We start from the raw sequence: 26,409 nt of genomic DNA, 5'->3' as shown, positions 1-26,409 counted from the left end.
TCTTGGTGTTGGGGGTCGAGAGGCACTTGGAGGTCACGGGGTTGGGAGAAAGGAGGCAGGTCTTCCCCAGCATTTGAGCGTCTCCTTTCAGGCCCTCACTACTGGGTAGTTCATTCTTTTACTAATTAACCTGGAGGCAGTGTGCATGAAAGAGCTAAAGACTTGGGATCAGGTATGACTCCAAAGCTTGGTTCTGCCCATTGTAACCTTAGACAGCTGATCCAATTGCTCTGAGCTTTACTTCCTTCCTCTGCAAAATGGGAATTATGACAGCACCCACTCCAGAGGGGACACAGCCCTGATGTACAGTTTATCCTGATTCCTTTATTCTTCCAGTAACAGCCTGCCTGCTTTGTGCCAGAAACTGTGCCTGGTGCTAGGAACAGAGCTTGACAGGGCACAGTCTCTGCCCCCAGGAGATCGTTGAGCAGACAAGGCACAAACTGATTGCTAAGATCATCTGAGTAATTTACAGCTGTTACTCACGTTGGCACCTTTCTGCTTGTGTGCAATGAATAAAGAATCCTGGATCTTAGGATCAGACAGACTCGGGATCTGTTCTTGGCTTTGTCCCTTACTGGCTGGGTAATCTTCAAGGTGCCAGTTACGCAATTCACTAAATCTCGATTTCATTTCTGTAAAATGAGGATAAATAATTCCCACTTCACCAACCTTAGAGGGCTGGTGTTAGATCAAATGAGATAATGTGGGGGAAAGTCACTTCTGGCTTAATACCATAACACTTATTTCAGGTTTTACAGTTTACAAAGGTCTCTTTGTGTACAGTTCCTCAATTAACTATCACAGCAATGCTTTGTGAACACCCGGCTATTCTCCTCCCAAAAGGTGAGGCTCCCGAGACCCAGAGAGCATAAGGGGATTTGACAAGGTCGAGCGTTCCTCTGGTCCTTTTGCCTCATTCTGACAATCCTCAGCACACTGCTGCAGGACGGACATTTCACAGATGTGGAGACTGAGACCCAGTTTGGACAGGGGCCGGCTCTCCTCCGAGCGCACCTTCTGGTTCTTCCAGAAGATGTGCCCCCGTTTCTGGCCCTGTTGCTCATCCTTCGTTACGTTCAGGTCAGACCCTGGCTGTGTGTGAAATGCAGTGAGATTCTCTACGCAGAGTTTCCCCATCAGTCGGATGCACTTTTCTCCTCTGTAGACCGTAGGGGTGATCCTCCAAACAAAATGGTCAGTATCCATTTACCACCAGCTTACACAAGACATGCTGCCCTGGTGCTAAGCTGAGGCTGCCTGGTTGCTGGGCATCCCTCCCTCAGTCCTTCTACAAGCTGGGCTGTGAGCTCTTGCACGTTTTAATGGAAGGGGCCTGAATGGGGTGACTTTGATGTTTATGGGGTGCTAGCTGATGGCAACACAATCTGTCAGGGCTGAGGTTCTCCTCTGAAGATGGGCTCCCCGCCTGAGTGCAGGAGACCTGCTGCCTCGTAGAGGGAGTGGAAACCTGAGACACTACTTTCTTATTCAGCCTCAAGAGGTAGGCCCATTGTTATGCTTTTATATTCCTCAATTATTATTATTTTTTCTCCTTGAAATAAAAGGAAATGCTTTGCTTTTCCTTTTCCGGTTCTGCGTTGGCATTAAAGCAGATATAACCTCCCAGAGTGGTTGGTGCAAACCAAACAGAATGATGCGAAAGAATCTGCTTTGACGTACGTCTCCTGCACCTTTTACATAATGTAAGTGGCACTCTGTGAACTTCCGGTCAGAGCTCCTAAATCTCAGGTTCCCTCGGTTGTAAACTGTGGATGTCACTGACTACTGCAGAGACTTGTTTGCTGAATTTCTTTGCTCCCAGCAGGCACTGGGGATCCAATGGTGTGCATGACAGACACGGCTCTTTTTCCTGACTCTAAGAAGAGACATCCTAGCATGGCAGATGGATGGAACCTAATGAAATTAAATGAGTTAAGATGAATGGAAGTGAAGCTTCTAGCATGGAGCCTGGCACACAGTCAGGATATAAACTGCACACACATATTCATATAAGAAAGGAAACGGGGTGTGGTGGCAATGGGGTTCAGAAGTGAATTCTGACTTATGTAACATATCTGACACAAGCAAGCATTTGATAAAGGCTAGGTGACAATCACGTGATTAACATCAGTACTTTCTGACTAAATGCTGGAAGACTGGGGCCTGGGTGGAATCCTTTGATGTACTATAGAGTACACAATCCACAGAGTAGACTTGGATTCAGAATTCGACTGCCCAGTGTCCTTGGGTTCTTGTGGAGTCCTTGGGAGAATTACTTAATCTCTCTGCATCATACTTCTCCTCCAAAATGGGAAGAGTAGTGGTGATAACGGAAGGAAAGGGCAAATGTGTAACTGTGTTATGAAATGTGCTCTGTAAAACTGCACTATGTGCATTCTGTTATGTACACAACTGATTGAGGGGACCTAAGGCATCCTGTTTTTCCAGTAGTCATGTACAGATGTGAAAGTTGGGCCATAAAGAAGGCTGAGTGCTGAAGAATTGATGCTTTTGAATTGGGGTGCTGGAGAAGAGTCTTGAGAGTCCCTTGGACAGCAAGGCGATCAAACCAGTCCATCCTAAAGGAGATCAGTTCTGAATATTCATTGGAAGGACTGACGATGAAGCCGAAGCTCTAATGCTTTGGCCACCTGATGTGAAGAGCCGACTCACTGGAAAAGACTCTGATGCTGGGAAAGACTGAAGGCAGGAGGAGAAGAGGGTGGCAGAGAATGAGATGGTTGGATAGTGTCACTGACTCAATGGACAGGAATCTGAGTAAACTCTGGGAGGCCGTGAAGGACAGAGGAGCCTGGTGAGCTGCAGTCCACGGGGTCGCAGACAGTCAGATATGACTTAGCAACTGAACAGCAACAACCAGACACCCAGTATCAGCGCAGCTCTGAGTCACCCGGAAGAGATGCACCTCCCTGAAGAGCAAACCAGTTTCTAGCAGGGGCCTCAAACTTCGGGTATGAAGTTACACAGCACAGTACCACCAACCAAGACGAAACAGGCTTCAAAACTGTGTGTGTAGCCTCGGCTTCCTCTTGAAATCAGGTGGGAAGCCCTAACTGTCCTGAAGTTCTCCTTCCAAGTCTGTAAGGTTCTTGACTCAACTGTACAGGGCCTTGAGGACGAACCAGGTCAGGGCCAAGGACGCCTTAGCTCTTCTGCTGGGAAAAGCCACACCCAGAGCACTTCCCCCTCCCCACCCGCCCTGTGCACAACCTCACTGGCGTCTGTGTCTACTCTTTAGACTGGAAGCCTGCCTGCTCGCAGGCTCTAGCATTTTTTCAAATCTTGGGTCTCTGGCAGCAGGCACCAGACCTGGCACAGAATGTGCTTTCAATAAATATTTGTTGAAAGAACAGATGAATTAAAAAAAAAAATCTCATGGAAGAGATGTTATATCAGTTGGCTCAACTCTGTCTCTGCGCCACATTGTACCAAATTTACTTGGTTAAATATAGTCACGCAGGGGTTCAGTCTCCTTTGTATTTAACTGTCATAGAAACTTTTCTTCTCCAACCTCCGACTGGAGCTCACAACCTTTAAAGTGTCTCAGTTCTTACACACTCACTCACATCTTTCTTCACACCAATGCCCACACCCATCCCCCTTCTGTGATGCAGAAGCAGGTGGACACATGATGAAGAGACGAAGAGGTTGGGGAAATATATATGGTTTGGCTGTTAGTTAACTGTGCTCCAAAGTGTATACATGAGGGAAAGGCTGCCCCAGGCTCCTCTCATTAAATGTTAATCCCCATATGAACCTGGACAAAGCCTGGGACCTATCACAGCTATGTTTTAATTTGTCTGGATTTGCTTTACCATCCCCTTCATTAAAATAACTGGTAAGGGAAGCTGTGTCTTTCCTCTAAAGGAATAGACATATATAATTTTCCTATAAAATTTCTTCCACTTGGAAAGATGCTCAAAACTGACACAAGTGGGAGACAGAGGGGACCCCATGCAATGATCTGTGTGCTTTCTTCCTGAGCAAGAAGCAGATGTAGGTGAAGCTGTCTTTAAAATCCCAGGGATGTGAAAGTTGAGCTGCGACCTCCCGGGAAGACTGTAATAAGTCTGTATTTGGCATTAAAAGGGATAATAGTGAGAACTGTTCTATTCTGCTTAGGATCTGAGGTTGTTAGAGTGATCTTAAGAAATTTTAATAAGCATTAAATAATTTTAAATGGCATCACTGACTCGATGGACATGAGTTTGAGCAAGCTCCAGGAGTTGGTGATGGACAGGGAGGCCTGGCGTGCTGCAGTCCATGGGGTTGCAATGAGTCAGACACGACTGAGTGACTGAACTGAACTGAATTTTAAATGGTTTCTACTAGGACTTTCTGTTGCATCACTAGCTCATCTGAGTTAGTGCACCGTTTGGGGAATTCGTTTGAAATCCTGGTCCTTGAAAATTCCTTAGGAAATTTCTCATGAAGTCCTTGGATACTTTAAGTGTGTCCCTACACCAAACAGCATTTGGGGCAAATTACAGAACCACTGTTGATGGCACACAAATTTATATCTCACTAAATTCTCACAACATCCCTGCAGTTATATTTGTACTTCCTTATCATCACTGAGCAAACAGCTTGGAGAAATTAAGTGACTTGATCAGAGGCACTTAGCTAGAATGAAAGGTGACTATGATTAACACAAGTTTTTTTGTCTGTAAGCAGCAGGATCTGGTTTAGGCAAAACCTCAGATGTAATGTAACATATGTCCTTATTAATTATGTATTATATCATCACCCCAGCTAGACTAGAGAATCTCTGAAATCAGAATCTGAGTCTCCTTTCTCACCCTGACTCAATGTTTATTGTGTTCAGTACTTTTCCTTTCGTTTGTCCCTTTATCTGTCTTTTCAACCTCCATTCATCTATCTGCCTGTCCATCAGCCCATCCATCTGTCCATCTACCCATCATCCAATCAGCTGTTCAGTCAACAGGCCATCTAACTGCCCATTCATCCATCAATCTTCCATCCATCCATCCGTTCATCTATCCACCCATCCATCTGTCGTGTGACCTGGGCAAGTTACTTCAACTTTCTGTGCCTCAGCTTTCTCATCTGCAAAATAGCTTTCTCATCACCAACATCTCAGGCTCGTGTGGGGTTGAACGAACATCAGGTAATGCGCCTAATGTCACATACACCTTTTGTAGAGGAGGAGTAGTAGTAGTGTTAGTTGCTCTTCCTGTCCGACTTTGCAACCCCATGGACTGTAGCCTGCCAGGCTCCTCTGTCCATGGGATTCTCCAGGCAAGAATACTGGAGAGGACTGCCATTCCCTCCTCCAGAGGATCTTCCCGACCCAGGGATCGAACCCGGGTCTCCTGCATTACAGGCAGATTCTTCACCATCTGAGCTACAGGGAAGTTCTGAATATGGCAACTACTTTATATTTACTTTCTAGAAGAGCCAGGGGAAGGGGGGTGGTTTGAAGATACTGGGGAAAGCAAGGGAAGGGTGTGAGCAACTGAGGTGCCTCTCAAGAACTGGAGAGGACTAGATGTGGGGCCTAATCAGGAGGTCAGGCTTCCAGGGCCTCGTGCCCTCGGGAGAGGTGAGTGGCAGAGACCTGTGCAGGGCACAGGCGAGGATGAGGAGAGAGCGTTAACCCATGGCCTGGGTATTCTCAGGGAAGGAGGAAGCTCCACTGAGCAGGATGCTGATGGAGAGACGTGGACATCTGAAAGAGCCCCTCGGGGACTGAGCATGAGAACTTACAAAGTACAGGATGAACTGCAGCTGGAAGGACTCAGGAGAGGCTAAACAGTGTGAGCACGATGTGATTGGAGTTACGGTGCTCTGAGGCCCGGCCCTAAGATCAGCGACAGTGAGTAGCTGGAATAATCCTGGGTTTTGCAAGGTGGATGCGGAAGACAGGCGCAGACATGGGGAGCTGAGAGTGATGAAAGAAGGCAGCTGGAGATGAAGGACTAAGGGAGAAATGGACGAGAAGGAGGGTGAGCCAGGAGATGCTGGGCAAGAAGTGGCTTGGACGTAGCCAGGGAATTGCCTTCGGGTTGGGGGGCGGGGGGGCGGCTAGGGGTAAGAGAGAAAAAGAGGAGGAATACTTAGAAGGGCAGTTTTCATGGTCAGAGCATGAGAAAGCATCTTAGAGATCCTCTAACCATCCTGTGGACAACATGGGCCAAATACAGGACGTGCACAGTGAGATGTAGGTTGGTACTTGAGCAAGAACTTGACGGCTGCCTTAGGAAATGCTCATGTAAGGGGCCAGCCAGACAAATGGCTAAAAGAGGGGGTGGGCTCACCCCTCTGTGCCTCTGGACAGGCTGTTTTCATGGTCCAGATGCTCCTTCCCCCCAGTCTTTACATGTTGAACTCTGGCTCCAATGCTACCTCTTCCTTGAAGCCACCTTCCAATTTCCCAACATATAGAACATGTATCTTTAGACTGCATCCACCAGGTTCCTGAGATAGGGTACCTGAGATAGGGTACTCCACCTAACTATTCAAGGCCCTATGATTTTGCACAGGACAGAGGTCTTGATTTAGGCAAGCTGGATATAAAAGCCAGTCTGGTACTTCCCAGCTCCGGGAAACAAACACTGCACATAGCTGAGTCTTATTTTTGTCATTTCTAAAATGGCAGTAATGACAGAATCTGAAAATTGAAAATATATTGAGCATCTACTATATGACAGGTACCCTTACATACTGGGGATTCAGAAGTTGTATTAAATTACTTCTATTTTCAAGGAACTCAAGTCTATCTAGGTGTATAACTGGGCATAAAGCTGGCCACCATGCCTGGCACACAGTCGGCTAATTACAATTTAACTTTCTCTTCCACAGGCCAGAAACCCCTGCATTTTGAATGATTTGGCTCAAATATAGCGCGCTCTCTCCCTCCTTCCCTCCCCCACAAAATTGGGCAGATGGCTTCTGAGTCTCAGTGCAGGTTTCAGGAAGCAGCCAGAAGGGAGGGAGGCACAGGAAAAGGGCGTCTGACTCCTTCACAGTAATTAGTCTCTTTTTGACATTGAGGCCAAAGCCAAGTCACTCTCCTGTGCCTCTCACCCTCTGTCCCTGTTATGGCAGAGTCAGAGCTGCTCCAAGCCGCACCTTGGCTCCCCAGGTCTAGATGGCAGGAAGCTAATGAGCCTTGGAAACCACACGGCCTTTCACCTCACTCGGGGAGCTCGGAAAGCTTTCAAGCCAAGCAGAAAAGTGGATTCCAGTATGTCAGTGCAGAGCGGTCTCCAATCTATTCTCCCAGGACCAGAATTTCAAGCTTTGTGAAGCACCTATCACAGGAAGTAGGAAGCCACCACTACTCATCCTAATTGGAGGGTATCTGGCTTCCTGATTAGGGGAGTTCAAAGTTAGCACGGGGGAAGGCCTTCAGACAGTCTGACTTAGCTGAAGGGTAACAAGCCAGGACTGAAGAAGTAGAGAAACCAAAAACGGTGACTGGGATGTGTATCTTTAGCTGGGGCTGAAACAATGCCCACGTAAAAGGGCCCACGTAGGTAAACTGAGAGACATCTGGTGTTGAGACCTCCAGCCCTGATGCCCTTTGTGAAGGCCTGCCTCTCCATCCAGTCACATGCTCATCCATCTAACTGTGTCCTGATCACCCCCTCCTGGAGGTCCCCTGGGCACCTCCAACTGCATGCCAACATTAGAGAAAGCTAGCTAAAGCCAAACCTGACCATGTCGCAGATCTGCCTGAAATGCCCCAGTGGCTTCCACTGACAGATGAAATCTAAACTCTTTCCAGGCCATTCATGATCTGATGCCTGCCAACTTCCTCACTTCAGATTCCTCTCACTACTGCCACAAATCTCCTAAGCTAAGCTACTCCAAGTTTCAGCTTCCCAGGTGACTCAGTGGTAAAGAATCCGCCTGCCAATGCAGGAGACGCAGATTCAGTCCCTGGGTTGGGAAGATCCCCTGGAGAAGGAAATGGCAACCCACTCCAGTATTCTTGCCTGGGAAGTCTGACGAACAGAGAAGCCTGGCGGGCTGCAGTCCACGGGGTCACAGGAGTCAGACATGATGTTGTGATAAAAGAGGAGCAGCAAGCTACTCCAAACTGCTTCTCTTTCCTAGAAAAAGCCATGATCTGTCTCATCTATGTACCTATTGCAAATCTTTGACTTCCACAATAGGCTGCCTCAAGGTGCCTGCATATCTTCCATCTCTGTCAACTCAAATTTAACCTCCATACCCACCTTAAATCTCACTTCCTCCAAGAAGCCACCCTGATCACCCCAGCTGAAAGCAACTGCTCTTTTCCTGAACCCCGGTAGTATCGCCAGGTCCACACTGGTCATGATCCAATTTATACAGTGTCACCAAATGAAGTGGTACCTTGTCGAACTGATACATGACCCTCAGACAGTATCAGTGTAAATCTTAAAAGAAAGTAGAAGGTGTTAAGTCACTCAGTCATGTTCAATTCTTTGCAACCCTATGACCTGTAGCCTGACAGTCTCCATGGCCATGGGATTTCCAGGCAAGAATACTAGAGTGGGTTGCCATTTCCTTCTTCAGGGCATCTTCCCGACCTAGAGATCAAACCCAGGTCTTCTACATGGCAGGCAGATTCTTTACCACCTGAGTCAACCTTGGTAATAGCCAATGGCAGAGTTATGCAGGGGATAAGCGTGGGCTCTGAACCCAGAGAAGGCTGGATATGAATCCTTTTTTTCTCTAGAGTGCCTTTGGGAAAAATCACTTAAGCTCCCTGAACCCTGGTTTCCAGAGGATAACACTGTCTGCAATGTCAGAGGCTTATGTATTTGTTGTTCAAATAAATCATGAAGCACATACATGGAGGAACTCTGTAAAATGTAAATAAAATTTCCATTCAAAGAATAGTCAATATTTTAAAATTACAAGTTGCCATATCAGCAGTTTGATTCAGGAAGACAGCCAGAGATTCTGTACAAGGTTATCAGCTTGGGCATCCAAACAGAAACCTGATTCTGAAGCCCAATTTCAGGAGGGCTTATATTTGCACACTGAAGAGCTCCAATTGTGAACGAAAACGTTCCGCTGCTGTTGTGGAAAATTCTCCTAAATTACTAAGCTGCCAGCTTCCGGTTTATCAACCTTTACCTCTGGCAGTATTTAGCAGCACGCCTGTTTGGGCCCAATTTCCCACTCAGGTTAAAGTTTAGGAACTGACCATCTCCTTGTGTCTAAGCATCCACACTACTTCCCAGACAACTGGTGGGTTCTCCTCTGCCTCCTTCCAATGTACCCTCTTCTGTCTCTGCTTCATTGTCAGTCTCTCGAATATTTACTATTCTGAAGTTCGATTTTAGGCTGTTACTTGCTGTTGGGAAGGGGCACGGGAAATGTCAAGTCTCAATGGACATGATTCCTTGGGTGAAATTCTAACCCTGGGTTTCCCCTCCTGTAACATACCTATACAGAAATAGCCCAGCCTGATCATTTCCTTTTGATGTTTAATTGGATGTTGGTGCTGTGCTTTCTGGGCTGAGAAGCTAATGCTTCTTAGAGAGGGAACAATTCCTGCTACATAAATGAGACTCGTAACAGGGAGAATGCTCAACACTGAATCTAATTTTCTCTCCCATCCATGAACAGAAGACAATTTCTCTGGCATTATAGCATTTCACTCAGTCTTTCCATCATTAATAAGAATTAAATTCTGTTCCCTCAAATCTAAACGTAATTATAGTTTGCCTCGTAAATAAAATTGAATTACCTTTTTCAAAATTTAGCACTAATGCAACTGCTATGTTTAGAGCTTTATTTTTTAACTCTGCTGCTACTTTCAGCTTATTTTTTTAAGCATTGGGCTTATTTTGCTGTCGACTGTGAGTTAATTTGGTAACAGCTTTTCTGTTCTGTATCCATCTGGTCATTATTGTTATTAATTATGCTTTCTGGTTTGCTTTTCTTTTTGGTAGGGGAGGACAGTATTAGAGAAGAAATTTGAAACTCAGAGGCTCTGAGTGAATTCTAGAAAGTCCCTGTGAGTTGAGGTAGGACCTAGGCTAAGTTGCACTGACAAGAGTTTGAGAAAGAGTCTCGATGTAGAGTCTGCAAGGAAAATCTTCACTGTGAACTGAAACATTTTCAAACTGAGATTTACAGCAGGACATTCAGTAACTTCATGACTGGGACCCTGCCTCCCTCTCTGGCCTCACTTCACCATCTACCCCCAGGGCTCCAGTCAGATGAGGAAGGACCACTCTGTACTTCCGCACATGCTGTTCCCTCTGCCTGGACAGGCCTCCTCTCCTTTGCCACCAGGAGCCCGCTTCGGTCCCCTCTACCGTCTGGCTGACAAGTGTCCGTCTTGGGGAGGACCCTCCCAGGTTCCTCCCTGGCCCCCGTGTGGCTGAGCGCACATGCCCGCCCTTGTGCATGCCAATCCCACCGCACACATGTCAGTCAGAGGTCTTAACGCCATGTGACTAGGTACTGCCTCCTGAACGGCCTGAGGAAGGCCGAGCCTTGACGCCGAGGCCCAGCATTAGTGCAGGACCTGAGGAGTGCAGATCCGTGAGGCCAGCACACGGGGAGGCCAGGAAGGACCGTGAGTGGACGGAGTGGACGTGTGTGCCTGCCAGCAGTCGGCATCCAGCCGGAGCCGTGCTGGGATGCTCTGCGGAGGCTGTGCTGCTCTCTCGGCCCAGTCCCTGAGCAGAGGCCGATGCTAACACCCTGGTGACCTTGTGCTGGGGTTTGGGGATAAATGTGTTGGTATCTTAGCGACTCTTCTTTTAGACTTGATGATCAGAGTGGGGCAGGGGCTGGGGGAAGCTGAGGGTAGACAGTGTCAGAAACCACAAGGAAACCAAGCTTCTGAGAAAGAAAGTGAGTTGTTCAAGGGCCTATAGACTCCAGTTAAGGTTTGGCTCCAAACCTTCACCATATAAACTTCCCTCAGACTTCAACAGTTAGTGTCAAAGGACTATTTGGCTAATTTAGCTTTAATCATGCATTCTAAAATTATACATTAATACTTTATTTATTGAGCCCTGAGTGCCAGCCACCATGCCAAGCATTTTATAGATACAAATTAAAGCTAATTTGAAAAACAGCCCTGAAAGGCAGGTATCATTAGCCATATTCTTTGGATAAGCTGGATCTTAAAAATCTAGCTTGGTCCCACTCCAAATCCCATGCAATCCTTTCTGACTGCACATGCTACTGCCAAATCCATACCACTGAATCTCTAAAAGATCCCCACCTGTTATTCCATGAAACTCAATTGCAATGAAATGATAAGAATCATAAACCACCAGCATGAGCATTTTACAATCCGAATCTCTGCCATGTACTGCTTCTATGAGCCAGCAACCCAAAGGAATAAAATGTAGCGAGAGGGCCCTCTCAAATAAAAGTCATTTATGGAAGACAAGATTGGAGCGAGCCCACAGAGCAGTGGAAATGAGGAATGAATTTATGAGGCTGAGGACTGAGATGACTGGGCTGGGGTGGCGGGGAAGGAAGACGTGAGGGAGAGCCAGCGAAGGGGCAAGTGATGGGTTTAAGGGATCGAATCGGAAATGGTATTCTGGAAAATGCCGCAGAGCCTGAAATCTTCCTTAGGAGCTGTTAGGCTCTGAAACAAAGGCAGGCTTTTCCAGTTTTAAGGACCATCTCAAAAGAGGTTAAATTCCTCCCCTTTTCGAAAGCAGCTCTGAGCCAAGAGGCTGAAAAGCCAACTAAAGCACTTGGGGGTGGGGTGGGGTAGGGAGGGAGTCCTTCTGCTCAGTGGGGCTGCTCACTGTACCCCTTTATGCAAAGCTGAGGAGGCATCCAGCCCTGCAGGGCCGCTCCCTGGGGAAGAGGGCTGGAAGGAGGTGAGACGATGCCATTCTTGTCCAGGAGGGGTTCTGCCTGGCTGGCCCTACACATGAGTGAGATGAATGTGAGCTAGGTCTGGAAAGTGAGAAGGGGCCCAGGGACTTGGTTTCAGCCTTGCCGAGTGTAATGTGTGTGTGTCGGGGGTGCGGGCGGGCCGTGGGGTGGAGCGCTCGTCGAAGGGATTAGACTGTCTGGCTGGTAGTGTGCTGGGATCTCCTTGGGCAGAGACTTTAGAGGAAACCCCTCACTCTTTGATGATTCCCTGCATGAGTCACTCATTCAGCAATCACCAGAACCTACTGGCTGTCAGGCTGTGCACGAAGGAGAATGACAGACCCTGCCTTCACGGGGCTCACGGTTTGGCAAGAGAGAGGCGCATGTGTAATACATCTCTCAGCACACAGAAGAGCTTAGGAGAGGCCTTGCAGCCGGATCTGGGTTGAATCTGTACTGTACCACTTACAAATGAGGGGGTGCTGGTAAGGAATTTAACTCAGTTCTGAGCTTCAGGTTCCTGATCTGGAAAATGGAACTAGTAATACTGACATCAGAGGGTTCTTATGAACCTTCACTAAGATCACGGTTGAAAAGCACTTAATTCAGTAGCTGGTACATGGTGAGCATTAACAAACCAATGACTCTTTAATTAATGCTTCATCCTGTGGCTTCTCCGGGGAAAAGACAAGATTAATGGCAAAGAAACCTCTTTGGATAGAAACAAGGCTTGACGTAAGAGCTGAGGGCTTAGAAACAGAGGACCCACACTTAACTCAAACTCTGCCACGGATTAGCTGAGTCACTCTGAGCAACTCATCTCCTCTCTCCAGCTCTTTCCCATTTGTAAAACAAGAGCAGTAGCAGTCATCATCACCATTATCATCACTAACCTCATCATGACCATCCTCATCATCACCATCACCACCATCACAACCACTGCCATAACCACCAACACCTCCATCAACACCATCATCACCATCACCAGCATCACAACCATCATGACCACTGTTCCCAAAGACTGAGGCAGTGAAGTCCCACTGGGCCCAGAGTTGACGACCGAGGTGTGTTGGGGGTAGGGGCTGGGACATACAACTTCTGCTCTTCCAGCCCACAGGGATCTATTTAAACAGTTATCTTATATGACTTGTCAGGAGGGAAGACCACACCAATGAGGCAGGATTTAAGGAGGAATTTCTGAGGTGAAATGGCAAGCCAAGCTGCTGAGAACCCAGGGGCCTGAGTAAACACTTGTATAAAATCTGACTTCACTGTTTCCACAAACCTAACTGAAGTGCTGGGAAACTCGTCAGCTCACATTGCATTGCAGGCTGGTTGCTGAGTGCAGGGCGTGTTGATTTAAGCTGCTTTCATTAAATCCTGTTCCCTGTGCCAAACGGGCAAGACACTCATCTCAGGCAAGAGATGGGTTCTCCCTCCTCGGGGGGCCAGACAGTGGGGGCTCATTTCTGCCAGCCCCACCACCTAGAGCCAGGCCTACAAGATGCGGCTCCTAACGGAAGGGCTGTGGGCAGTGCCTGTCCTGGCCCTGCCGTGCCCGAAGCAAAGAACACAAATGGTGTGACTTGAGCTACCCTTATCGGGGGCCTGATTTGTGCCAACCACGTGCTAACCTTTGCCTTGCGATTTCTCACTGAGTCTGTACAATAAGCTCATAGGTAATTTACCTAAAAGGAGACGTAGCATCAGGGAGGTGACGCCACTTGCTGAAGCCACTCAGCTGGTGGGGACCAGGTCCCTCAGTGCCTGTTTACGGCCCTGTGGCCAACTCTCTGAGCACAGCAAAGACAGTCCCTCGGTTACAGGGCATCTGCTCAGTGAGGCCTGCCCTGCTTAGTTTCAGGGCCCAAACTCCATCGTTTTCAAACAGCTTCCCCTCGGTGAAAGTGCTGTTGGAAGGGAGGGAGGCGGAGGCGTGAAGGGTTCCCTTCTGCAGGCACTGTTCTTGTGCACACCGGCAGTGCGCAACTTAATCCCCACATGACCCTCCGAGGCAGGTACTGCTACTATCTCCATTTTTTATAAGGGAACGACAGTCAAGTCCGTTTCCAGCGGTCCACTGGTTAAGACTGTACTTCCAATGTAGCAGGTGCTGGTTTGATCCCTGGTCAGGGAAAGAAGATCCTTCATGCTGCACGGTGTGGCCAAAAAAAAAAAAAAGGAAAGTCAAGTCCCTTGCTAATGCTAAGGTCACGCAGTTAGCATGTGCAGAGGCAGGATGGAGCCCAGACAAGTATGGCTAGGACAACCGCCAACGCCAATTTCACTAGCCTTCAAACTAGCTTCTGCTGGGAAGTGACGGCCAAAGAGAAGTGGCAGCCGTGGGAAGCAGTGCAGGGCTCTGGGCAGCAGGGCCAGGCTGGGCTTGGCCTCCCAGCTCCTGCAAACACAGGGCATCTCACGTAAGTCACTGATCCTCAAGGTGAGGGTGGGGACCATACCATACCTGTTACTCTGCCTCACCAGCTATTGCTGCTTCTCTCTGTGTGTATGTTACGTTTGTGTGTGTGTGAAAAAGAGAAAGACAGAGTGATCTTTGTATGCTGTGAAGCATTCAACAAACAAATTGTTATCACTACTGAAAGGGGACAGAGGAAATCTGAAGTCCTCTTCTAAATCTCCAGCCTCGTGGCAGTCATGACAGTATTTTAGTCAGCTATAGGTCAGAGATTTAAAAACTATAATCCACGTTTCTGAAAGGGCACATTTCATCTTGCCTCTCTCAAATGTCTCCATTAATGTCGAGGGCTCTCACCAATGCGTGTTTTAATCATACCCGTAACATAGCTAACCTTAACTGAGCCAATATCATGGGCTAAGTAGCATGCTAAGTGCTTGTATACATTATCTTAAATAATCCTCTGAGTAGTGATTTCCCAGATATTAACCCCATGAGGTAGGTACTCTCGTTATCATCATTTTACAGCTTGCAGGGGTGAAGCCACCTGCCCAAAGTTACAACTAGTAAATAGCAGGGCTGGCGTTTGAACTCATGGCCGTCAGACTAGGGGACTCGTCTTAGCACATGGAGCTCCGTGCCTCAGACTGGAGAGCAGCTGTGGAGAGCAGGAGGCAGAGTTTAGGAAGATGGGCCCTCACAGCTCTATTCAAGTCCCTTTCAATGGGATCTTCTCTCTCCCTCTAAGGGGCCAACGAAAAGAATCCTTAGTGATCTCACTCAAAGTTAAACCTGCCTCCATCAGAGGCTGTGGAGTTTCATCGGGGATTAACAGTGCACGGACAGTTATATTTCTATCATAAATTAGCTTTGTGGCCACATAATGAACAATACAACCCAGAGTAGCTATAAGAGGAACATTCATTACATTGCTATAAACAGAGCTATATAAAAAGAATTATTCCTAAGACTCCATGCATCTGCATTTGTGATGTCTTTACACAAGCTTTGCAAACAAAGTCCAAATTAGACCGCATGTGTGTGTGTGCCTGCGAGCATGCTTAAGTTGCTTCAGTTGTGTCTGACGCTTTGTGACCCTATGGACTATAGCCTGACAGGCTCCACTGTCCATGGGATTCTCCAGTCAAGAACACCAGAGTGGGCTGCCATTTCCTCCTCTAGGGCATCTTCCTAACCCAGGGATGGAACTCGCAACTCCTGTGGCTCCTGGACTGGCAGGCGAATTCTTTATCACTGAGCCACTTGGGAAGCCCCTGAGATTGCATTTTAAACATCAATTCTCCATTCAGTGGGGAAAGGTAACTCCAAGTATCCCAAAGGCATGAATGCTGCACTGGATCTCATCTTTACAAAGGTGTCAACCATCTTTCCTGACCACTACCAAAACTGTTAGTATACAAGATGATGAGCTGATCTGAGCTTCACTTTGTTTAAACATTGTGGTGTGGTGGGGAAGGTGATTTAGGGTGAAGAAACATGGATGGTTATCACTTTTTAGCTATGTGTCCTTGGGCAAGATTACTTAGAAATTCTCTAGGCCTGCTCTTCTTTATTAATTGATGGCCCTTCATCTGTTTGTTTGCTCCGTCTCCTCCCTGCTTCCCAGAATGCAAGCTCTCCAGGGTAGGGACTTCCTCCCTCTTTACTCACTCTGAGTAGAAGAGTGCCTTGTTCAGTAAGTATTCACTAACAAAATCTACGTACATAGGGAAAATGGGGATGATGCTGCCTTCCTCACAGGGTTTTTGTGTGGATCAAACTGTTCAGGTGAGATGCTGGAAGTAACCACGCTTACCACATATCGGTACTGTGTTAGGTGATTCACCTATCTTCTCATCTAATCTTCACTTCGAGAGGGTCTCTAAATCATAAAGCACTTATAAACAGAGAGTGCATGGGTGCATGCTAAGTTGTTTCAGTCATGCCTGACTCTTAGCGACCCTATGGACTGAAGCCCGCCAGGCTCCGCTGTCCATGGGATTCTCCAGGCAAGAATACGGGAGTGGAACTGCCATGCCCTTTACAGAGGGTGCTAATATATTATCCCTTAAACTGCATGTGTAAACTGTGGGGTGAATCAAATACCACAATCAAGAGTACATTCAGTCATGTGTTTGTCATTCATTCATTTGTCAGTGTTTATCGGGCAGCTGCTGTGGGCCAAGGGTATGCTGAATCCTGGGGATGTAGGGGTAAGAGATGTTTGCTGTCCTCTTGGAACTTACCATCTCGTAGAGGATCTGACCAGGAAGGCAGGTGGGGGCCACATCGCTGAGTGCCCTAAATATTATATTGAATCTGGACTCCATCCTGGGGAAGAGGTGAAGCCAAAGGCCCATCCCTGCAGGACTCAGGGAGCTACACTGTTCCCTATGGCCTTGCCTCTAGGATGGCCACTGTAACGTGAAGGTGAGAAGTCAGTGCATCGCATCTATGCTAACTAACATGGTTAAGGGGAGATGCTTTGACTCTCAAGGCCATCATTACGAAAGGAATGGTGTGAAGACGTGATGGATAAACCCTCTGTTCACCTAACAGTACAGGCGTTGAGGCTGGAGTTCAGAGGAAGAAGAAAGCGTTCAGGGGTTTGGGTGACCGCCTGCTACGTGACCAAGGTCAGGATGAGGGCCCTGAACAGGACTGGAAGGCGCACAGGTCACAGTGGCACCTCCCCCACCCCATCCACGCCGCTCCCTTCTTCTCCCCACACCTACCGATGGAACAGTCGTGTCCAGTCCAGCTCGGGTCACAGCTGCAGAGCCCGGTGTCCGGGAGGAAGGTTCCGTGGCCCGAACACTGGTCCAGGCAGGTGGCCCTGGGCGTCTCGCAGCTGGCGCCTCCCCAGCCCACAGAGCAGTGGCACTCGCCTCTCACGCAGACACCGCGGCCGGAGCACGTGGGGTCCATGCAGTCCACTGTGACACGGGGAGAGAGAGCACGGGTGAGGACTGGGCCACCCAGGCTGGGGGCTTCTTTACACAGAACGCTATGCCTGCACTGGGGCAGCTTCACACGATCGAGGAGAGGGACCCAGATGTCCATGGAAGTCTTGATAACACGTGGTAACCGTGAAGAGAATGACTCTGGCAACAGTAGACCCGGGTTCTTGACTCCACCCAGTGGTCAACTGTTTATCTCCAGAGGCTCACTTCCCCCGCCTGTAAAACATGGATACATACTCCCACCTCTTGGTTTGAGGGTGCAGAGAGCAAGACATATATGTCCCTAACAACTGCAACAATGGAGAGAAAGACTTTGTTTCGTTCCCTTCTGTAGGTCTGCCTCCTAGAACACCGCCAAACACAAGGGAAGCACTCAAAACATCATCAGAGAACAAACTATTTGTGTTTGCCACATCACGATGCAGTTTTACTTCTGTGAATGTGGGACTAAAATAAAGAAATTCCTTAATTTAAATGAGAATTTATTTTGCATTTAAATTCCCTTAGATTTTATCATCTTCCCCAGATTCTGGTGATTGAGACAAACTTTCAAGCCTCACTTCCCACACACATATTTGTCTGGAAGTGCATCCAGGCAAACATTTCAATGATTATTCAAAATTACATACAGTGGCTGTGTTTAGCTTCTCCTCAAGTCGGGGGGGTAGGGTGGGGAGGTGGTCAACTACAAAGCTATAGCTCAAACCAAGCAACTCCCCACAGGGCTCTTAGGGCCCAAGGTCTAAGTGGTCTCAAGAGACCACCCCCCAGAAGGAAGGAGGAGAATATTGAGAGTTACCTGCTCTTTGCTAGTGTGCTAGGAAGTGGGTCATAAACCTCATCAGGTTCCGTTTTTGCAATAATCCAGTGAGGTACAGAGAAGGAAACCGAGGCTCAGAGAGGTAAATGATTTATAGAAGGACTTCCAGAGTAGAATCTGAAGACAGCTCTGTCTGATTCTGAATCCGGTGATAGCCCTGCCCCTGGGACTAATTTTCCTAAACCAAAGCTTTAGTTGTGGGGTTAGACAAAGTTACCAGAGACCATTAATCCTCTGCAAAGCATTTCACAGAAAGAAGGAGAAGCATATTAGGCTAACTTAGCATGTGGCTCCAGGGCACGTGGAAAGTGCAAAAGGTAGTAGAGAGGAGACAGAATTGGCAAACGGCTGGTCCATGTTCTCTGCTCAACCAAAGAGTTGTTAGATCACCCATGCACTAGAGGGAGAGAGGGAATTCTGTCTGTCTTGCAAGTGGAAGGGGAGAGTGAGGTGGGGCTCATGGAGCAGCTGTTGTTAAAGAGTGTTGATGGAGCTGCTATGAACGTAGTCAGACTCTTCCTTACAGGGGCTCATGAGGAAGCCATGTGCTGCAGAGGAAATAATTTAGCCTTTGACCTCTGACGTCCTAAGGGCAAAGGTCACAAGACAAACCGAAATGGGTCTATGAGTATGGCTGTTGTCATGTGTCTGCTTTGAGCTTCCATGTATAAAGCAGGTTTGGTAAAGTTTCCTACCTCTCAGGTTGCTATGAAGACCAAATGACACTGAGGATTTGAAAAGACACTATAAACTGTAAACTGTTGCAAAGAAGTTACCTGTTCACTCTACCAGGACATGACTTGGGCAGACTGTGGTGAGCACTCATTTATAATTCAGATGTGCTTCTACTTTATCTATCAAGTTAAATTTTAGAACCCAGTGTACCTGACTTTTCCACAAGAGTCGGGAACTCAGCTGGAGTGTATTAGAGTCACAGATACAAGTGGGCAGAGACTTTACTGAGAGCACCATTCTGGAAACAGGTTGTTCATTTTGAGGGCTAGCTTATTTAGAAAGCTTTCACTGTTTGGGTTTTTAAAGGCATTCAATGTAACTACTTCAGCCATATGTAAGAAGATCAAAGGTCTGGGGCAACCAATGGATTAAAAACATAGTAACGATAATAGCAACAGTAACAATTAGTGTTCAGTCTCTCTTCTATGCTATATCTTGCTATTAAACCTTTTATATACATTGTCTGATTTAACCCTAACAACAACCTCTTGAGGTAGATACCACTGTTACCCTCCTTTCACAGATGAGGAAATCGAAGCACAGAGGTTAAATAACTTGTCCAAGAATACACAGTGGTTAAGTGGAGGATTTAAATTTGAAGCACTTTTTCCTGGTATAAATCTCTTGTTATTTCCTTTGCAACCTTACTGGTTCCAAAATACATGTAACACATGAATGCAGACATAAGCACACAAAATGGTTAAACATAGAAATCAAAAGAAAATGAAACAATGAAAGAAAGGGGCAAAGTGGAGAATTAATAAAGCCACAGGAAGGTAAAGAATCCCTTCTCTTGCAGTCTCTGGACACCACTTAATAATGGTTTACACATGATCTGCTGGAGTTTCTGTTAATTAAAAATGATAAAAATAATAGTCGTGATAAATTTTCATGACCTGCCTCAGATCCCAGGACCTCAGAAGGATTATTCTGGCCCATTAGGCTGCTAGGATAATTCCCCAGACCCAGAGAATTTTCCAGTTTGACGGGAAATGACTCAGCAGTTCCTATCCCAAGACCTGTAAAGGTATTTCCCGTTCCGTGAGTGCCCGGACCCCAGGGTGGGGTTGAAGCTGTCTCTGAGGCGCCCTTGAGGTCGAATCTATAAATCTGCAGTTAGTGGAGCAAGCCGAGAGGGTGCCAAGTTCAGCAAGAGGCCCTTGGCGTCACGGTCCTGTTTCTCAGACATAATAAGTCTGATGGGGACCCAGGAACCAGCAAAGTGAATCTGATGTTCTCAGAAGCTGGTCCAGGCAGGGAAGAGCAGAAAGAACTGATGAGGAGCTACCTCCAGGCAATTCATCATCAATTAATCATTGCTTCGGGAGGTCAGCTTGGCAAAGCAAGCACAGAGCAGAGCAAAGGAGTTCTAAGGAGGCCAGCGCCTCAGGGGCATGGCGGCTCCAGGAAACCTTGGCTAAACTGACTGAGGTTCCTGCCAGAACACGGGCCCAAAGCCAGGGTGGTTATCTATGCCACAGTGACCCTCTACTGAAGGTCCCATGTTGACTGTGCATCTGTACACCCTCTCTGGGGCCTCTAGGGAAGCGGGACACCTAGGATGGCATTGAAATGGTCTCTCTCCATCACACTGGGATAGTTTCCCCAACACTATTTATTTGGCAGGATGCTGTGTGTAACATGGGAAGATCGGCAGGCTTGAGGTCGGGGAGCTGAAGGAATACAGGAGAAACTGGCAGGGAGGTAGGCCCAGCTCTGGGTAGAAGACAGTCTAACTTAGTTTCTTCTTAGAAGAGGAGCCAAGCAGTCATATTTTGTTTTTCCCTTTGCAGAGCCTACCATTCAAGCCAAAATTTCTGGCAGATGCTTGGCCTACTAACGAGATGATGGGGCCTGCGTGGCCAGGCTGCAAACACAGCTCGTCTCCCCAAATGTTCCACGCTTCGGTGACCACATAAGCTACCCCCGAGACACTTCAGGACCTGAAACACAGCAGCTCACTTTTCACGGTAAAAGGTCGAGGTTGGGCCCCTCTGCCCTTCCCCCAGCTCCAAGTGTCCTGTCGGTGCAGTTCAGGCTTTAAAAAAAATATGGGATGATAAACTTCAAAAGAAAGAAGGAGAGAGCGAAAGAAGTCAGCTTGTTAGCTGATGTTTCATAAACACAGTGAAACCTGTTAGAGCAGACAGGGGGTCGGGGGATCCGGGGATCGGATGAAGGCCCAGGAAACCCCCACTTGAAACACAAGGACTCTGCAAGGATGCTTCAGCAGAGAAACAGAAATAAGAGGAATCAGTACCAGATGGCCCTTCTCGGAACAGAGACCAGGAGTGAGAACACTTCTTTTCAAACAGTAATGTAAATCAAATTGCTAAACAACTCCTATCTCTCTGTAAGTGACCTTGCCCTTTGGGGCGCTGCCCAGGGCTGGCTGATCAGGAGAAGGACAACTTCTCCTCCTGGACCCACACGACACAGTGGGACCCAGGGTGGGATGGCCCCACCATTTCAGGAGGGATCTCCTCTTTGTTTCTCTTTTCTTTACAGAGACTTTGCCTCAAGGGACTAAAATGAAAAGGGGAAGGTCAGGATGAGAAAGCCAACGCCTTTGTTCAAGGGAACCGGGCCCCTGGTTGAGCTCAGACAGCCCGAGGTAATCCGCATCAAAGTTAATAGGTCTGAATCAGGACCTCCAGTCACACTCAGGGAGAGCAGACAGCCCGTCTCTCAGAAGAGACGGATGCTTTCCAGACACTAATCCCTTCCCGCTCCCTGTTCTTTTAACACGGGCCCATTATGTTCTCTCATTTTAGGGGAAATGATGCTTTGAGAGGGGACTACTTATTACATCCCCAGTAGATTAGAAGACTAGCTCTCCCTGGAGCCTCTTGCACTCACTGGAGAAAGTGCTAGGGCCCTAGACAGTAAATAGTGGGAGGTTATGACCATTAGCATCACCCACCGGTTTCAAGGTCCATCCATTTCTAGAGGCCTTGGATACAGTGAATGGAGTTAAACCGGAAACATGCTTCAGCTGTCTCCAGAAAGTTGCTAACGATATAAGAGCTAACGTTTAGGGAGCATTTCCTATGTGTCAGACACTGAGCTATGTACTTCACGTGAGTTGTTTAATCCAGTCCTCACAGTGACCTTCTGTGGAAAGGAATTCCCATTTTACAGATGAGGAGATGGAGGCTAGTGAATGTGGCAGAACCAGGACTCAAACTCACATCTAATGCCAGAGTGTGCACTCTTGACGGCTACTCTCTATTGCTTATGATAAGACGCGCCCCCCCCCCCCCCCGCAACCGCCCCCCGCTTCATTGGGAAATCCCACGTGGTCAGGAGGAAGAGTACAGGGTTTGAGGTGAGAAGACCTGGGCTGAATTCCGGCCCTGCCATCAGGCAGCGCTACGACCATGGGCATGTTGATGTCCTTCCCTGGGCCTCAGGGTTTTAATATGTGAGATAGAACGGTTGGGCTTACTGCACCTGGCTAGGTTTTCTGGGGAACAACTGACGCCACTGTTGAGTTAGCAGTTCACTTTTAAACCTCGTTCTGTACAGGCGTGTATTTACTTTATGAAAGAGGGAGACACGCTTATGAACACCTAGGAGCTACAAACAAGACCACACACACGCACACACATACACACACACAGAGGGGTGTGACAGTGGAAGGCAACCTTTGGAGGTCTACAAGAGACGCATATTCAGAAATGGAGAGCAGAGATGCTTAAAGGGGAGGACAAAGACCTCAGACTGTGGAGCCAGAAAGACTGGGCTCAAACCGGCTCTGCCATCCACCAGCCGTGGGACCTTGGGCAGGCCATTTGTGTCCCTGAGCCTCAGTTTCCTCAACTATAAAGTGGAGATGATTACCCCTCCCTGGGAGGCGCGTGTGCATGCTCAGTCAGTCAATCATGTATGTCCGATTCTTTGTGAACCCATGGACTGTGGCCCGCCAGGCTCCTCTGTCCACTGGATTCTCCAGGTAAGAATACTGGTGTGAGTTGGCATGCCCTCTTACAGGGGATCTTCCCGACCCAGGGATTGAACCTGTGTCTCTTATGTCCCCTACATTGATAGGCAGGTTTTTCTTTTTTTACCACTAGCACCCACATGGCTCAGATGGTAAAAGAATTTGCCTGCAATGCAAGAGACCTGGGTTCAATCCCTGGGTCGGGAAGGTCCCCTGAAGAAGGGAATGGCAACCTATCCTAATATTCTTGTCTGGAGAATTCCATGGACAGAGGAGCCTGGTGGGCTACAGTCCATGGGGTCGCAAAGAGTTGGATACGACTGAGCTTTCACTTTCAGCAACTACTAGTGCTGGAAGTTAAATGACGCCAGGCTTCTGGCCCAGAACCTTGCATACAGTTAGTGCTCAATACACACCCTTCTCTTCCCCTCCCTGAGCGGGACCTGTCCTCTCCCTTTAGGTTAGTGACTGCTGCCAGTGACGTCCTGCTCTGGAGGCTCCCTCTGCTCCCGGGGAGGCCCGTCTGCCGTCTCTGTCTCACGGGGAGGAGTCGAGCTGCCCCCGCCCCGCCTGGGGTCCTACCTTCCTCGCAGTTCTCGCCCTTGTAGCCGGGGTTGCAGATGCAGGTGCCCATGATGCAGGTGCCATGGTGGCTGCAGGCCACGTCGACGCACTGGCTGGTGGGCACGTCGCACTCGGCGCCCTTCCAGCCGCTGTGGCACAGGCACCGGCCCTTCATGTACTGGCCGTTCCCACTGCAGAGCACGGGGCAGGAGGCTGCGGAGACAGCGCCGGGGGTCTGGCGTGGGTGTGCGCCCTGGTATACCCCGTCTGTCCCTTCCCCCCACCCAGGGTTCAAGAGCTTTCCCATAATTCCCACCTGTCTGCTTCGCTTGCTTTATTTCACTCCAGTTAAAACACGTTTGGAACTGTGGGTTAAAGTATAGAGTGCAGGGCCTAAAGAATACACCTGGGGCCCTCTGAATGTTGCTTTCTCCTGTCCCCCTCATTATTGGTGGCCGCACACGCGGTCACCAGACTCCTTAGACAGGAGGCTTCAATCTGTTCCTTGGGCTGGCTGCAAAAGACAGCTTGGCCTCCTGCTCACCTCACCCCCTCCAGCAGCACTCTCCTCCCAGTAGCGCTGCGTTTCGCTTACTCCATCCTCACGTGCTGGACCACTTGGTGTCATCTTTAACCCAGTCACTCTCCAGCTTTCCCCGTCTTACTGGCCTCCACTCAAGCCCCACATGCCACTGCTCCAATAAGAGAACAGCTGAGCCCAATGTGGCTCTTTAAAGTATTATCTTTCTACTCTGCCACTTAGCGTAAAAGGTTTTGTGATCATCTGTACGAAGGACACTATATAAAAATAAATTACGCTGCATTGTGCTCTAAGTACCGACAGCCTCACCGAGATACAATAAGGCTGCTTTACATGTGACTCTTTAAGTGCATATGGGATGAGACAGTAATTCTTGTTAGGAGGAATGCTTCATTTTCTCTCTGCACCACCTTCCCCCGGCTCCCACCTGGCCTCCTTCCTTTTTAAAGCACTCAGCAGGTAATCATTACGCTTCCTCAGGGCTGCTGGCTCTGCTGCGTCAGCCTGAGTCTATGCCGTTTCACGTTAGGAAGGATAAGCAGGAGCCCCAGAGCAGCATCACGGCGTGGCATTTGGAGGGCGCTGTGTCCTCAGCTTGGAAAGCCATCTCTGCCTTCCGCTGATGAACAAACTCAAGGATCTGGTCTCCGTGCCAACGTCACTTCACCTGCAGAGCCTTTCCTATTCCTCATCTCACCCTCCTTCCACGCTGACAGATGTTTCTGCATCTAACTTGCTCTAGCCTGCTTCACCTGTCACTGACTGCTCTGTCATCATCTGTTTCTCTGTCACTCTCCCAGACTGAGAGGTCCTGGGCTTGAGTCTTGCTCAGTATTGCAACCTCATTGTCCAGCACAGGACCAAGTCCTAAATAAAGTGCGCTAAGCAACGCCCGTGGGATGAGGGAAGAGGTGGAGAAACCAAAGGAAGGGCACTTTTCGTTTCCCCAAGGGGAGTGCCAAATTCTCAGGACCACCGATCATCCTGTAGCATTTTTCTTGTTAATTCTTCCGGGACGGAATTGAAACCTGAATGCTCAGGCAAATCACAGGCAGCCTTTAATCGCTCCCCACAGTGGTTACCATTAGCATCGTACATGCCTGAAGAGGAGGCAGCATTAGGGTCCCGGGTGAAGAGAAGTCTCGCCTCCCAGTCCCTCCCCCTCGGGGGTCTCAGCCAATACCCTGCTTGCGTTGCAATAAGACAGCAACGGAGCAGCAGCTCAGGCCCTCCCCAAGGCCAGAGACAAACCACATTCTCTGGAGATGCACGTCAAAGACGCTCGGCAAACGCTGATCTGTCCTCCAAGGGGAGATCTACTTTTGCAAAGGACCCTGTGGCCACTGCTCTGGCTCCCACAATGGACACGGGGTTCCCTGTGGCCGCCCTTCCCTCCTGACCTCCCCGGGCATGCGCCGTGGATAGCACGACCAGGACAGGGCTCTGCCTGCAGACCTCCCCGCCAGGGCTCCGCCGGACCGGCACCTGAGAGCCCTTCTCGCGAGAGGCAGGAGCTGGCCGGGATTTCTGCCCTTGCCCCGAGAATGGGGACCCGCAGGCCCACGGGGTGGGGCGGGGCGCTCACCTCGGCCGCAGTCAGGGCCCAGGAAGCCCAGGAAGCAGTGGCAAGTCCCGGAGATGCAGTCGCCGTTACCATAGCAGTTGCTGGGACAGTTATCCACCGACTCTGTGGGAGAAAAGAGAGACACAGCTGCAACAGAGGCTTCTTTACCCCAACAGAGGGCCCGGGAATCCAGCCCACACATTCCAGCGCTTTTGACACAGTCACTTAAAGTCGCTGAAAGGAGTCAATAAAGTTAAAAATGTATGTTTTGTTTACTCTTGCTGAGGTACATCTCAGCTGACATTAAGAGATGTGTTTGGGGAAATGTGTCCCTAAACCAATTTTTTATACATCAAATTTGTATCTACAAATGCAGAGAAATTTTTCAGCTAAAAACACTGGGAGCAAATACATGGTTTAACCTATTAGTGGTTATCTTTGGAGGCTGGGTGATACGTATGGTCTTGACACTTTTTTGTGGTTTATATTTTTCTCATAGTAGGCTGATAATCTGTGAATCCAGTTTCCCCGCCCCACCCCACAAAACTACTGGGGATTTGTAAATCGGTCTCTTCCCACCTCTGATTCTCCATCTATCAGTCCAGACTCCACCATCTCTCACAGGGGCTAACACAACAGCCTCATGGCTGGCCTCTTCCTCCCACCCTGATTCATTCACCACCCAGCAGCCGGAGCCACCTCTCTGAAACAAATCTCATCCTGTCCTTCTCCTACTAAAAACTCTTCAGTGCCCCTGCCCCCCATTTGCCGAAATGAAAAGAGCCAAGCTCCTTCAAAAAGCATCGGAATTTTCCTTCACGCCCCCTTTGCCCTTCCCGTATCCCCGACATCTGCAATCAGTGCCCACGTTCTGCAGGGCTGCTCCTTTCTCTGACGCATCCTGGTACATTTGGTACCATCTGTGTGACGTGTCAAGGAAATACAGGCTTCATTGCAGGAAGCTTTTAGTAAAAAAAAACTAAGCAATGGTTTGTAGCTCCAGTTAGTACACATGCTAT

General features: G+C 48.5%; 1 protein-coding gene across 10 annotated transcripts in view; it reads right to left on the bottom strand.

The window, feature by feature from the left end:
* TENM4 (teneurin transmembrane protein 4) overlaps positions 1-26,409 on the bottom strand; it is an 816,614-nt gene that overhangs the window by 132,851 nt on the left and 657,354 nt on the right. For all 10 annotated transcript variants that reach the window (XM_043452828.1, XM_043452823.1, XM_043452819.1 and 7 more), the window contains 3 exons: positions 25,412-25,513; positions 23,304-23,498; positions 16,996-17,196 (listed from right to left, as the gene is read on the bottom strand). In XM_043452828.1, the coding sequence (XP_043308763.1) occupies positions 16,996-17,196; positions 23,304-23,498; positions 25,412-25,513 (498 nt within the window). The remainder of the gene's footprint in view (positions 1-16,995; positions 17,197-23,303; positions 23,499-25,411; positions 25,514-26,409) is intronic.

This window comes from Cervus canadensis, chromosome 29 (assembly GCF_019320065.1).
Source record: "Cervus canadensis isolate Bull #8, Minnesota chromosome 29, ASM1932006v1, whole genome shotgun sequence".
Classification (NCBI taxonomy): Eukaryota; Metazoa; Chordata; class Mammalia; order Artiodactyla; family Cervidae; genus Cervus; species Cervus canadensis.
Note: the sequence above shows the minus strand (reverse complement) of the source record. Positions and strands in the feature narration are given on the sequence as shown.